The sequence below is a fragment of the Mytilus edulis genome, chromosome 12 (assembly GCF_963676685.1).
Source record: "Mytilus edulis chromosome 12, xbMytEdul2.2, whole genome shotgun sequence".
Taxonomy (NCBI): Eukaryota; Metazoa; Mollusca; class Bivalvia; order Mytilida; family Mytilidae; genus Mytilus; species Mytilus edulis.
Genome location: NC_092355.1, coordinates 12,844,758 through 12,859,583, shown reverse-complemented (window position 1 = coordinate 12,859,583; position 14,826 = coordinate 12,844,758). Strand labels below are relative to the sequence as shown.

Sequence of the window (14,826 nt, the reverse complement as noted above, 5' to 3'; positions counted from 1 at the left end):
AAGTAGCTGTTCATCTATGATTTCTATTTTTTTAACGTTTTGATAAAGGTAAATGCAGACATTTCTATAAACACTACCAACTATATAGGGTTATTTTGATTTTGTTATTTCACTAGTATGATTTGTTTAATAGTTACATATAAAGTAAACCTTCATTTTAATAGTGTTATATTGAATATTGAATTGACATTGTCCCTCTCTCTGTGCATTCACCCAACACGTATTTTTGTCACACTTATCTCTTAAACCTCTGCATGCATGAACAGATCAACATCATGTCCACAGCTTATAATTATCTTATTATAGGTATAAAAGAACTTTAGCTCTTAAAGGACAGATTGTGTTGTCTGCTCCATACCTGGATCTTTGGGGATCTGGTTACCTGATAACCCTCAGTAAAACTATTACAGAAGGGAGGTAAGTCAGTGTAGCTTATAATACCTAACCATAGGTATAAAAGAACTATAGCTCTGAAAAGAAAGAATGTGATGAGAAGAGAAGGGAGAAGAGTCATTGTATATGTACTAAACCACATATTTAAAAGAAGTATGCATCTGAAGGGAAGGGATAAGGTGTCTGCTTCCTATTTGAATCTTTTGAAATCTCGGTATCTGATTACGCTAAGTAAAACTATAATAAAATGGTAAGTCATTGAATCTGTACCAAACCACATGTAAAAACAACAACTGCAGATCTAAAAGAAAGGATTAGGTGTCTGCTACCTACCTGGATCTTTGGATATCTGGTTACCTGATAACACTAAGTAATACTGTTACAGAATGGAGGAAAGTCATTGAATATGTACCAACCACTGGAAAAAAAACCTGCAGCACTAAAAGGCAAGGATTTGGTGACTGCATCCTAATTGGATCTTTGGGGATCTGTGTAAAAGTATTACAGAATGGGTACCCGATTATACTTAGTAAAAATATTACAAAATAGAGATAAGTCATTTTGTCTTTACCATACCACAGGTGAAAATAACTTCAAAATTTGGCAGATAATCCTAATAAAAGGAATTTATCAATTATGTTTAGCAGTTTTTATATTGGATGATTTGATTTTGTTATCTAAAATAAATATTAATATAAAAAAGATATAAGGGGTTGATTTGACAGCAACCCAATGACACAAATAACTATTAGATATCTGGAAATAGTCTTTTAAACCAAGTATGAATCCGGTAATCAGCAGCCATCTTCTACGTTCAATACACATATCATTTTATCACATGCTAAACACAACCAGTTTTTCTCTCAAAACTGTCTAATACGTATTTATAAAAAGAGCTGAAGTGTTATTCATCAATGAAGCAGCAGCCAAACATAATAAATCCAGTCAATACATCTATATGATAACAGTCTCAAACAGATGTTCACGGACGACCTACACCATCGCATACTTGGACATATGTTTGTATTAGAACCCAAGAAAGTACACATTGTGTCTGTAAATTGAACATTAGCATTTCAACATGGGTCACACAAATAACATGAAGAATGCATTATAAAGATAGAATTGTTTGTACTATTTTAGTTTTGATATTTTTCATTGAGCATTGTAGAGGACAGATTATAACTCTTGAGCTAATGTTGCTAAGATCGGAACATACCTTTAAGAATGAAGTCACAAAATAATAGATTTCTTGCTAACATGTTTGAAATAGTTGTTACTGCGCGTATTAGAATGTGAAATTTACATTTACACTTTTTTTAGTGGAAGTGGGGTAGGATCGGGTCAGACTGTAGCAGTGATTGGGACAGATTTTACAATCAACTATTTTTATCAGATGATGCAAAACACTTACTCAGATTGTCAAAATACACAACAGTTCAGGTAAGTCAACATATACAACAGTTCAGGTAAGGCAAAGTACACAAATATACAGGTAAGGCAAACTACAAAACAGTTACAGGTAAATCGGCCTCATATCTTGACTTACATCTAGAAATTGACAATGAGGGTCGGTTGAAAACAAAACTTTACGATAAAAGAGATGATTTCAGATTTCCAATTGTGAACTTTCCATTTCTAAATAGCAACATTCCAGCAGCACCTGCATACGGTGTATATATCTCCCAATTGATACGATATTCCCGTGCTTGCATTTCCTATCATGATTTCCTTGATAGAGGTTTGCTGCTCACAAGGAAGTTATTAAACCAAGAGTTCCAAATGGTGAATTTGAAATCATCACTTCGTAAATTTTACGGACGCCATCACGAGTTGGTTGACCGTTATGGAATAACCGTTTCACAAATGCTATCGGATATGTTCCTCACGTCGTAACTACAAACCCCTTCCCTTTCATGAATGTGACCTACCGGATTTGTAATCACATAAGCAACACGACGGATGCCACATGTCGAGCAGGATCTGCTTACCCTCCCGGAGCACCTGAGATCACCCCTAGTTTTTGGTGGGGTTCGTGTTGTTTATTCTTTAGTTTTCTATGTTATGTCATGTGTACTATTGTGTGTCGGTTCGACTTTTTCATGTTAGCCATGGCGTTGTCAGTTTATTTTCGATTTATGAGTTTGACTGTCCCTTTGGTATCTTTCGTCCCTCTTTCAAATATAAAACAGTACATGTAAGTCAAATATACAATAATACAGGTTAGTCAAATATACAACAGTACAGGTAAGTCAAATATACAATTATACAGGTTAGTCAAATATACAACAGTACAGGTAAGTCAAAAAGCACAACAGTTCATGTAAGTTAAATATACAACAGTATAGGTGAGTGAACATTGAAAAATAAAATGAAAACATGAAAGGGTCTACTTCAGGTCTTTTTCGAATATTGTTTTCGACGGCGGCCTTGGCAGTTTGTGATTAGTTCAGTTTATTGGGAACCATAAGTGATAGGTCAATGATAGTTGGTATGCACTTGTATTACATTAGTGCATCTCACCTCAGTGGAGACCATATCGAAGTCAAAGTTTGTGATTAGGTAACCAGTTATAAGAAGTTGATGGTATTTGGTATACAGTTTTTTTATACGTCCGTCTAAGACGGGACGTATTATGGTATACAGTTGGCCTTCCGTCCATCCGTCCTTCCGTCGTCCACACTTTGGACAATTTAAAAAAAAACGCTTCCACCAACATTTATGAAACTTCGTTGAATTGTTTATATCTATTGACGTAAGCTCCCTTTCGATTTTTATAAATTTCAGATTTTTAGTTTCCATGTTAATGAGCTTTTTCCTTAAAAACAAAATGGTGATTTTTCAGTTTTTGGACAATAACTCAAAAATGCTTCCTTCAACTTTTGAAACTTTAATGAATTGTTTATATCTATTGACGTATGCTCCCTTTCGATTTTTATAAATTTCAGATTTTCGTTTCCATTTTATAAAGTTTTATCCTTAAAAAAGGGGGATTTTCTAGTTTTTGGACAATATCTCAAAAATGCTTCCATCTACTTTAATGATACTTTGGTGAATTGTTTATATCTATTGATTTATGCTCCCTTTCGATTTTTATAAATTTCAGATTTTTACGTTTCCGTGTTATGAATTTGTATACTTAAAAAAGGTTGGATTTTTCAGTTTTCGAACAATCACTCTAACACTTTCTCAAAATTTTATGAAACTTAGGTGAAATGTTTATATCTGTTGACTTAAGCTACCTTTTACAAATTAAAAGAAAATGAACAAATAGAGGTCACCGTATGGCCTTAAACAATGAGCAAAGTCCGTACCACAATGTCAGCTATAAAAGACACTAAAATGACAAATGTAAAACAATTCAAATGAGAAAACTAACAGCCTAACTAATGTGCAAAAAAAATAATCATTTAAAGCATAAAGACAAGCGAAAAGGGCAACGGACATATCATGCGCTTATAGCGCAGCTCTTCATTCAGCATTGACATTTATCATTTCCAATAACTTTATTAGATTCTGCATCTGAGATCATAGTACATGGACTTTGAGTAGTTTGCGTGGTTTATATGTTTAAATATTGACATTTTGATTCAATATTTGCATTTATGCATTGAAAATTACAAAAGGCGAGACATATTTCTTTGTTAACAGTTTATATTTTTTTTTCTTAACTGTTAAGATTCGTAAAATGATTATAATTTTTCAAACTTTCACTAATAGCATGCATGCACTTTTAGACGGGATACGACACTTTTATCGACAAAATTTGAAATCTCCTGTATGAACCAGTTACCTGGGAGACAGTCAAAATATCCCTTTTTTGACAAAAAATCACCTTATTTCCACCCTTTTTATCACTAGATAATACTTTCAATGTATTGCAAAATATCTCATCATGGTTACAATAATTTAAATTTTGTAAGTCAGACACGTATTTCCTCTACAATAGACTCACCAGTGACGCTCGAATTTAAAATGTTAAAAGGGCCAAATAAAGTGCAAGTTGAAGAGCATTGAGGACCCAAAACTCCAAAACGTCTTGCCATATACAGCTAAGGTCATCCAATCATGCTATTCCCGGGGATAGACAATCTTGAGTATTTTGAAAATCAAAATATTTGTTAACAGTTAATTCATAATTATGACCATTATGAATGAAAATTCATGTCTTCACAGAAGTGCAGGCTACTGGGCTGGTGATACTCATGCGCAGAAAATATTCACCATTAGTGGTATCGACCTAGTGAGTGTAAATGAACTCATCATTAATACTATGATCAAAATTGTGATATATTCTAGGTCATCAAATTCTACTATAAAAAATGAAATTTTATCTTTTTTTGCTGGAATGTCAAAATGCTTTGCATCTTGGTTCATTTTGTATGAAAAAAGGAAAAAAAGAGTAATATACCCCTCTTCGACATTCATAAATCGATTGACAAAAAACAAATCCGGGTTACAAACTAAACCGGCCATTTTCCTGACTTGCTACAGGACATTTTAAGAAAAAAAAATGGTAGGTTGAACCTGGTTTTGTGGCTAGCAATACCTCCCACTTGTATGGTAATGTTAAATATAAAATTAAACTGACAACATTACACGACAGGACTACAATACAAGTGCATGGGAGATCAGATAGGACAGAGAAACACAAGAATAATAGCTATCAAAACGTACCAGGTTTATAATTTAATACGCTAGACACGCGTTTCGTCTACATAAGACTCATCAGTGAAAATGAGATCAAAATAGCCAAACAAGTACAAAGTCTTTAGCTCACCTGGTCCAAAAATTTTACAAAACCACCCCTCTGTAACTACTGGGCCAAATTGAACCAAACTTGACCACAATCATTATTGGTGTATCTTGTGTTAACATATGTCCGAGGAACGGGCCCATCCACCAAGATGTCCACCAGAAAATAGAACACAGGGGTAAAATGTAGGTTTTGGCTTTTATCTCTGAAACTAAAGCATTTACAGTAAGTCTGACATGGACTAAATTGTTCATAAGGTCATGTGTTATCTGCCCTAAAATTTTCACACAAATCAGACAACCCGTTGTTGGGTTGCTGCTTCTGAACTCGTAATTTAAAGGAAATTCTGCAGTTTTTGGTTATTTTCATGAATATTATCATAGATACAGATAGAATGTAAACAGCAATTATGTTCAGCAAAGTAGGATCTACAAATAAGTTAACATAATTAAATTGGCAATAGACCCCTTAAGGAGTTAATGCCCTTTATAGTAATTTTTTTAACAATTTTTCGTAAATTTTTGTAATCTTTTACAAAATTCTTCTCCTCTTTAACTACTAAAACGAATTTAACGAAACTTAGACACAACCATCATCAGGGTGTTAAGTTTACAAAATGTGTTCGATGGCGCAGTCCGCCAACCAAGATGGCCGACAAGGCTAAAAATAGAACATAGCGGTAAAATGCAGTTTTAGGTTTATTTCTCTGAAACTAAAGGATTTAGAGCAAATCTGACTGGGTAAAAAGTCACAATCAGCAGTATAGAAAATTATGTCTATAATGTGTGTCCTTTGTCCTTTTGCAAAAGATAGCTGTATTTATCCAAATTATATCCTGATCTTATTACTTTTCAGTTGTTTTGTATTAGACAGCAGTGGTTACATAGTTATACATGAAGACTTTGCTAATCCTGATTCTACCTCACCCGAAATAGAAAATGTCCATGTTATTTATAAGGTAAGCTAATAGGTATAGAACGACTAATTTGGACACAGTCAGAAAAATATTATAAGGAATTCGTACATTTGTTAGACTTAATACATGTAATAGGTCTGCAACTTTGTAAAAAAGTCAACTATTTTGGTAATTTGTATATCAAACTAAACCATAAAGGCTTGAGTTCACTATAGAAACCTTTTTGAAAGTTTCATTTAAAAAATTAATAAAAAAATAATATGAAATTAAAAAATGTATACATGTGTGTAGAGGGCACATGCTGTCTGTTACTTATATTATAATTACAAGTGTTTGTTCTAGGAAACATCTGGGAACCAGTGCCCTCTTATATTGAATATAATACTCCTAAAATTACAATCATCTTGGCAGTCTAACCATTTGTCAGTTCATTTGTCCAAAAAACATTTATGTTTCGTCACACTTTTCTCAGAAATTACTAATGAGAATTACAGTGCAAACTGCCTGATCCGACACCTGAGTATTCAAACATCCTGCTTTAACCGACACATGTTCGTGGTCCCAAAATATGCCTATACTTCCAGAAAAAACCGGAGTATTCCGACACCCTGCTTAATCCGAAATTTTTTTCAGGTCCCCCAGTTTGTCGGATTACACATGTTACACTGGACGTTGTATTTGACCAGCAGCTTAAGTTGTAACATTTGAGATCTTGTCACATCTGTCAGATACTACGATACCTATTGTGTATGCCCCAACTCCGATAGAAGGGGGCGTTATGTTTTCTGTTCTGTGCGTCCGTTCGTTCATCTGTCCCGCTGCAGAGTTAAAGTTTTTGGTCAAGTTAGCTTTTGATGAGTTGAAGTCCAATCATCTTGACACTTAGTACACATGTTCCCTATCATATGATCTTTCTAATTTGAATGCCAAATTAGACTTTTTATCCCAATTTCACTGTCCACTGAACAAAGAAAATGATAGTGCGAATGAGACATCCCTGTACAGGGACACATTCTTGTTATGAAATCAAACTAGTCCTACACTAATTATCAGTAGCATGCCAACACCGAAGTTGTGAGTTCAAATTCCAAATGTGAAAGTTGTATGAGACTCTAATTTTTAATGACAAGGATTATAAGTTTCCCGAAAGGTCGGTGGTTCTGGCTGGACACTCCCGCTTCCTCCATTAATAAACATGGGATGCCAATAAATAGAAGTAAGTGCTGAAAGTTTTGTTTATCATTAATTATTAAAAAGCAGTTAATCTACCTGGCATTTAAGTTTATATTTTGAATACAAATGCATAAATCATTTGTTTGTTGTTCTATTGTAGAAAAGTGCAATAGCTGAAGACCTTATTAACAACAATATGATGAATAAAGCATCATGTATAGATTTTGAAACTATCAAGGAGCAGTTTACATACAGGGTAAATCTTGATTTTCGCCGACCAATATGTTTGCTGAAATGTTCTTTGTATATACAATATAACTTCTCAACAGGAATTCAATGGGAAGGAGACGCGCCACTTATAGAATAATGAAAAGTAGTTGAAAAAAATGACAAATATCTTTAAAATGGACGAAAGTGAATTATACTCCTTTTTCAGGCAATTGCTATTATAATAGCCTGTCAACAATGAGGTTTTCAGTTCGTTCCATCAACTACTGGGGTAGGTGCATTTGACTCTAATTTTAATTGACTATGATTACTAGATTACTATGGTCGGTAGTTCCGGCCTCCATTTATAAAACTTGGATTCCACAAAATAGCAAATATTGCTGAAAGTGAAACCTACTCACAAAAAATCAAACAATCAAGTGTATTACTTTTATACCTATTGTCTTTTTCAGGTTGTAACAAATGATATTGATAGAATGAATTCATATGCTAAATACAAGATAAGTCCAGTTCCTAACAGCAATATATTTATTGTCATAAAACAGAGAGTCTACACAACTGCTACAAGGTGCTGCAGTGTAAGTCATTATAAACACATCTATAGGTCTCCGTACAGCCTCCAACAAAGAGTAATACCTATACAGTCGCACCTTGATCTCTTGAAATTGGAGGGACCTGACATATCTATTTATTAATCCGAGGTCAAAGTCATACGAGTTTGGGAGTTCGTCATTTTCTTCCATTTCAATTGTTTACCTTGTGTTGCAAGAAAGCGAATTTAAAATACCAATCTTTATTCAGTGGTATTACATGCAGTTTAAAAAATAAAGCACTTCATAGAAAATAAAACAGAATAGACAATTCACATCAAAATCAAGTACAATCCTTCCCGTTATATTAGGGATTTAAAATTATACCATCATAAAATATATGAGAAGAACATAATACGTATCATGCCAACAACAGTTTTTGGAATACATGTGTTTATTTACGATGCAAAGACCCTTAGAGTGAATCAATATTATTGAATGTAGGATAGCTATGTCTGGTATTTGCGATTAAAGTCGCAGGCTCGACAAAAATGATGGAAGAAATGCTATATGAGATTTACGCTTTAAAATTCAAATGTAGATAAAAAAAAAGACATATATAAAAATTGGAAAAGTGTTTGAGACAATTATCAACTGAAGGCAAATGATTATACATAACTAAATGAAGCTAGTAAATTAATTCCTCCTTTATGTCCAGTGGCAAATATGGCATGCAAATTCACGACGAGATGAAAAGTAGGTCAACCTGAAGCAAATGATTATAATTTTAGAGTGGCATTTTTTACAATAAGGCAGAGAGTTTGCTAGAAGTAATATATATATGCCGTTATAAAAAAAATTGAACCATGATCTTAAGTCAAAAGTTTAGCAATTAGCCCCCCGTTCCTCTTTTTTCTCCATGGTAGACGAATGCTAATATCAAAAGACATTACTTTACAATCATTAACGGCCACTAAAAATAGATGAGATATGGACTTCTTTAGTAAAATTCCCGGTTCGGGACAGGTTAGTATTTCCTCTAAAATACCGTTTGATTATTGACCGTAGATTTTCAAGCAACCAAAAGCACTTTGAATAAACAAAATTGTAAATTATGGTATCTGGCTGGGTGTCAAGATCCTATTTCGGACTCCCTTAGTTTTTGGGGGCTTATCTAATAAGTCATGCCTTATGAACTTTTAGTAAATTGAATCTCAACTTAAAGACCTACACTGGGTTAACTTCGAGGTACAATAAGTAGACAAAAGAAATCATTTGTGAAATGAGTTCGTCCCAGGTATCTGAGATAATTATTTTGAGTTAACAGAATAACAATGAAAAATGCACGAGCAGGTTGATAAACTTCATATGATGTCACCAGCTCAAGATTGGTAAGTCGTAGCATGTGTGCGCTTTTCAGACCGTTATGTTTATCACACATAGTTTCTTATTTCTTACAATTTGAATTCCATGGCAGTCTATGCTTGGTACAAAAACAGATGCATTCTTGTTTCTGTAGCTATATATCTATTATTTAAGCAAATAGATATATCATGTTGTTATCATGATCGTGTTTAAATTTTATAGATTTACGGAATATCACCTGATTCCCATAAATGCAGCTCCAGATCATGTGACTGTTTGTGTTACAAAGATGCCGATTTTGATTATTGCACTAATGCATATACTCTGTTAGGGTAAGTATACACTAGATCATATCTAACCAGTGATAACATTGCTTGTAATTGCAGATAGACTCAAAAGGAATTCAATTAAGGGAAACAACTGAAAATTCCAAGAGGTAAAACCAGTATTGTGTTTCCTGCTGATCGACCCTTTAACGTACTAGACACCAAGCTAAACCTCTTTTTTTTATTTGAAAAAGTTTTTTTTTTTACTGAATATTTTCATTCGAATTAAGAAATAATTGCAATCAATTAAAAAAATGTTCAAATATTTTATTGTCTTGTTATTCTCATTTTATTTAAAAACAAATGCTTATCCAGAGGCATTCGAAAGGACTGATTGAAAATAACATTGCATCATTTTTTATAAAGCAAAGAAATTTATTTTTAAACAACACAGCCGACATTTAAGTATATAGCCTCTCTCTGATGTTCATTATAATATTAAGAATAAGCCATTCTGAAGTACCATTTGAATAGATACACAATTGATTTCCTTTTCAACCAAGTATTTTGCTCCTTATTCTATTAAAATTATTAGTAAATAACTTATCTTGAGTCATTTGACAGACTGATTAAAAATAACATTGCAAACTTTTTGATAAAACGAAGAAATTTAGGTGATTTTAAACAATTCGAAGAAATGTTTTATCTTTTTTTCTGCTTTCAAATACTTCTGACAGAGCAAAACTAATAATCAAATGATGTGTTGTTTGTTCGCTTGTTGAATATGTGTTCCGTATTTCAATTAGTTTTTGAACAGTTATAATTTTTTTTAAACAATGATTGACAATACATATGTTTTTATATTTAGCAACTCTGATATATAAATTCGTTTTCTACTGCTTTTTGCAGTGATGCTGCACAAACATGTAGTCCTAGAGACCCAGAACTACAGACAGAAAATTTGAATGACGAAGAAAAGATTAAAAATCTTCAATTTTGCTTTGATCCTAAATGCTCCACAAGAACACAAAAATCGTAAGTTTTCTTTTACAAATGACTTATCTTTTACAGTTTTCCTGTACTCTTTTGTGATTCCAATAACTTTGCTTGTTTAATTAACAATTTGGATATGATAATAAAATTTATTTGTTCATTTGTTATTTTACATCGCTGAAATGTATTAGGTGTTTATATTCAATATGCAAAATGAGAAAAGAAACAGAATAAGTTTTTTTTAAAAGGCACTTTTTTATATTTTGATAGAATTCTTTTCCTCTTAATTTTTAATAATCTCTCATTTTTTTCAATTGTATGTAAATCTCAAAAATGCTGGTTAAATGTTGGAATTTACCGAAATAACACTCTGAAATATATTTAAACTGAAACCAATGTAAAGCAGTCATCGGGTTTTTTTTTCTCTTGAATTCAAGTATTTAAGGTCAATCGTCTGTACATATTTCCTCAGATAGAATATTTTTAATATTTTGCAGAATTGAATATTTTGCCATGTGTTTATATAATTTCATAAAAAAAATACTTATTTTTACATTGATTATTAATGGAAAAAAAATTATTTGAAGTTAATGTGATAGAATTTCACATCAAAAAGTTGCGGATCCATATATTTTCGTGGATTATAAACAACTACGGAAGAAAATTCTTTTTTAATCAAACTATTGGTGAAAAAATATCGCTTTTTTATTTAAAAATTAGTAGGCTTTCAACTAAACATGTTCAATGATCAAACTAATTTAAAAATTTGAAAGATATACCTCTTTGCAGTGGACACCACTGTTGTCTTCCTGTGTTTTGGTAGAGAGTCCTTGCGAACATAGTACACAATAACTTTAAGTGTTTTTAACATTGGATGTTTGTTTATTATACGTATTCTAGGGATTGTTTTGGTGTGGCAGGGTGCAGTTGGTGTGTTAGAGGTTCTAAAGACCAGGATCTAGAGCAGCCATATTGTGCCTTACAGAGTGTCTGTTACTTTGGACAAGTTGGATCTGAAGACCCATATGGAAATAATGTTGGATGTAATATTGTCTGTTGTGTCGAAGTTGTTTATTGTTATTAAAAACGGCGACTATGACATGTATGATTTACAGGTATTACAACACGCTAATTGACATTGCATGTATGACACTTATAAAAGGGAAAACATGTTTTAATAATTATGGAAAGGTTGTTGTGATTAAAGTGATTGTCCTATTTATCTTGTCATGTAAGGTGACGAAAAGTCATGTGCATTATGTGCATTATGTTTAGCTTGGATAACTTAAAAACGATGAATGTTCAAACAAACAAAGTATTTGCCACATTAAAAAAGTTATCAAATTCATCAAACTGTTTTATTTCATAAATTTACACAGCAACAATGTTGACCAATATACAGAAGTTATAATAAATTCATGAACCAACTGAAAGATCATCAAACTTCCTTTTACTTCGTACTTTGCATGACCTTTTTAACTTTTTTTATTCGAGCAGCACTGATGAGTCTTTTATAGACAAAAGACATGTCGCGCGCAAACACAAAATTCAATCCTGGTATATATGTGGAATTTATTTATGTATAATTAAAAAAGTTAACAAAAATGCTAAAACAGTATATGAACATCTGTTTCGTCAGTATTTAGTAAACCAGAGTTGTCTGTGTAAGTAAAATCACCATTATATGTAATAATACAATAACATACATGAACTTAACTCTAACATACATGTATAAATTAATTTTTACAGTAAAAGCAGGGCCTTATATTCTTGTAATATTTGTTTTAAGATAACAGTAACACGGATGAAGCTGGAGGCATAAAAGTTGGAGCGATAGCTGGTATTGTCATCGGTGTACTGATTGTTGTCATTATTGCCGGTTGTGTCTATAGTCATATCAGAACCAAGTCCAGTATATCATCATCCAATGGAAGTCCAGCTTTCAACACAGAATCAACACAACAGACAAATGCTCATGACAACCAAGCATTTAGATCACAAAATCAAAGTTCATCAGAAAGACCCTCATTTCAGCACCAATCGTCAATAAACAATCGGGGAAATCTCATGTTTCACCCTCAAAATCAAAGTGCTGAGTACACTTTTCCCACAGCTCCTGTAGAAAACCCTCCACCGTATTCTGCAGTGGTTTCTTACGGTAGTCAGACAAAGCATGGTTATCCAAATAAATCCTATTTGTAAATGGATAAAAAAGATCATACATGTAATAAATCTAGAATTTGTATCACAACATAAATTATGTATCAACTATTTTTTTTTATATTTGAATGGACAAATATTTGAATTATGTACAATTATTTACCTACATGGAGTTATTTTCTTTCAGAACGAAAGGTCATTCTTTCGAAGAACTAACCCGGACGATACCATGTTTCAATGAAATATGCTTCAAGGCATAAAATAATCAGCATACGTTCGGTCTTTTGTTTGAACAATCCTGACACCCCTCTGTGTGCTTTACGATAAGAAAAACCCTAAATATGCGTTATCTATAACTTATTGGCTTTTGATTTTAGGTTATGTAATTGACACTTCTCTAATAATTCCGAACAGGAGTGTACATTGATTCCACTGTACACTTGCCGCTATTAGGGGATGGGGTGCTTCAATTACCGTAGGAATCTCAGTTCATTTATGCAATTGCATGGTGATCGTTATTTTCATTTGAATTAACTCATCATAGATACCAGCTGGATTAAATTTTGTATTTACGTCAATCGCATGTTTTGTCTACAAAGGACTCATTAGTGACGCTCGAATCCCAAAAAGTTCAAAAGGCCAAATAAAGTACAAAGAGGAAGAGCATTGAGGACCAAATAAAGTAGTTCAAATTGTGATAGTACTCTGAATACAGCTTTACACTGTGCATGATTTTTGTCTCGCCTTAACGGGGTCAAAAAGCGAGACATAGGTTTTCTGTTTAATGTGTCGTTGGGCATATGTAGTGGTGGTGGCGGCGGTGTCGTAAACAATGTATTAGTTTTTGATTAGGTCAGTTTATAGGTTAATGGTATTTGGTATGCCATTGTATTAGCATTAGCACATCTCATATTTTGAGAGATGTTTTGTCCCTGTCCCCTCAGTCATGGTTTATTGAATTTGAATATTTTGCATGTTTAAAGGTTTATGTGAATTGCTATTTTAATTTCAACATTTGCATTTTACTATTGATAAAAAAGGCGATATATATCTCTGTGTTAGTAATTAATTATCAAAAGTACCAGGATTATAATTTAGTACGTCAGACGCGCGTTTCGTCTACACATGACTAATCAGTGACACTCATATCAAAATATTTATAAAGCACAAGTAAAAAGTTGAAGAGCATTGAGGACCCAAAATTCCAAAAAGTGGTGCCAAATACGGCTAAGGTAATCAATGCCTGGGATAGGAAAATCCGTAGTTTTTTTGAAAAATTCAAAGTTTGGTTAACCAGAAATTTATAGAAATGACCACATTATTGATATTCATGTCAACACCGGAGTGTTAGCAGTTTACTATTGTATTTGTAGACAAGTAATTTATATGATTTGATATATATTGTTGTGATGCAAAGTTAAATAAAATACGTGATATTCACATATTCTTTAAAAATAGTTATTATAAGTTGATATTATTATATTTATTGTTATTATTATCTAAATTAAAAAGTTCAACTTCAAGTTCAAGTTTCATAGATATGTTTTTTGGTTTTTTTTTTACAGTTGTACGTATGTGCTGTCATTTAGGCGACTTTTTATAATATTAACTTCGTCATAACTGTGGGTACATATCATTTTTGTGGGTTCCAATTTTTCTTGTATTGAGTAAAAGTTGTATGTTCGTGGGTATATGTTTTTCTTTTTGTTTAATCAAAGTCTGTATTCAAACCTACACATGATTGGCAGATTGGCACTTGTTGAACATTTACATTCCTGGTTGACCAATACCCCAAAAAATCCATAAAAATTGGTATTACAAGAATATTAATAAATCCAAAATATACAGCCTTGTGACACAACTGTGGTTACACTTGTATATTTAAGGTAGATAGGGTGTCTTCCTCCATGTGTGATTTTGAAATACCAGAAAACATCGGTCTAGTTCTTTGATAGAATGTGCAAATTTTGAGAGTACATGTGTAAGAATTTTGAGAGTACATGTGTAAGAATTTTGAGAGTACATGTGTAAGAATTTTGAGAGTAC

General features: G+C 32.7%; 1 protein-coding gene across 2 annotated transcripts in view; it reads left to right on the top strand.

The window, feature by feature from the left end:
• The window catches only part of LOC139497177 (VWFA and cache domain-containing protein 1-like), a 53,894-nt gene extending 39,579 nt beyond the window's left edge, over nt 1–14,315 (top strand). For both annotated transcript variants that reach the window (XM_071285268.1, XM_071285269.1), the window contains exons 16-24: nt 307–417; nt 1,717–1,836; nt 6,005–6,107; nt 7,399–7,494; nt 7,919–8,044; nt 9,584–9,693; nt 10,537–10,662; nt 11,521–11,663; nt 12,410–14,315. In XM_071285268.1, coding sequence (XP_071141369.1) covers nt 307–417; nt 1,717–1,836; nt 6,005–6,107; nt 7,399–7,494; nt 7,919–8,044; nt 9,584–9,693; nt 10,537–10,662; nt 11,521–11,663; nt 12,410–12,822 — 1,348 coding nt within the window. In that variant the 3' untranslated portion in view covers nt 12,823–14,315. The remainder of the gene's footprint in view (nt 1–306; nt 418–1,716; nt 1,837–6,004; nt 6,108–7,398; nt 7,495–7,918; nt 8,045–9,583; nt 9,694–10,536; nt 10,663–11,520; nt 11,664–12,409) is intronic.
• Nucleotides 14,316–14,826: the final 511 nt, after the last annotated feature.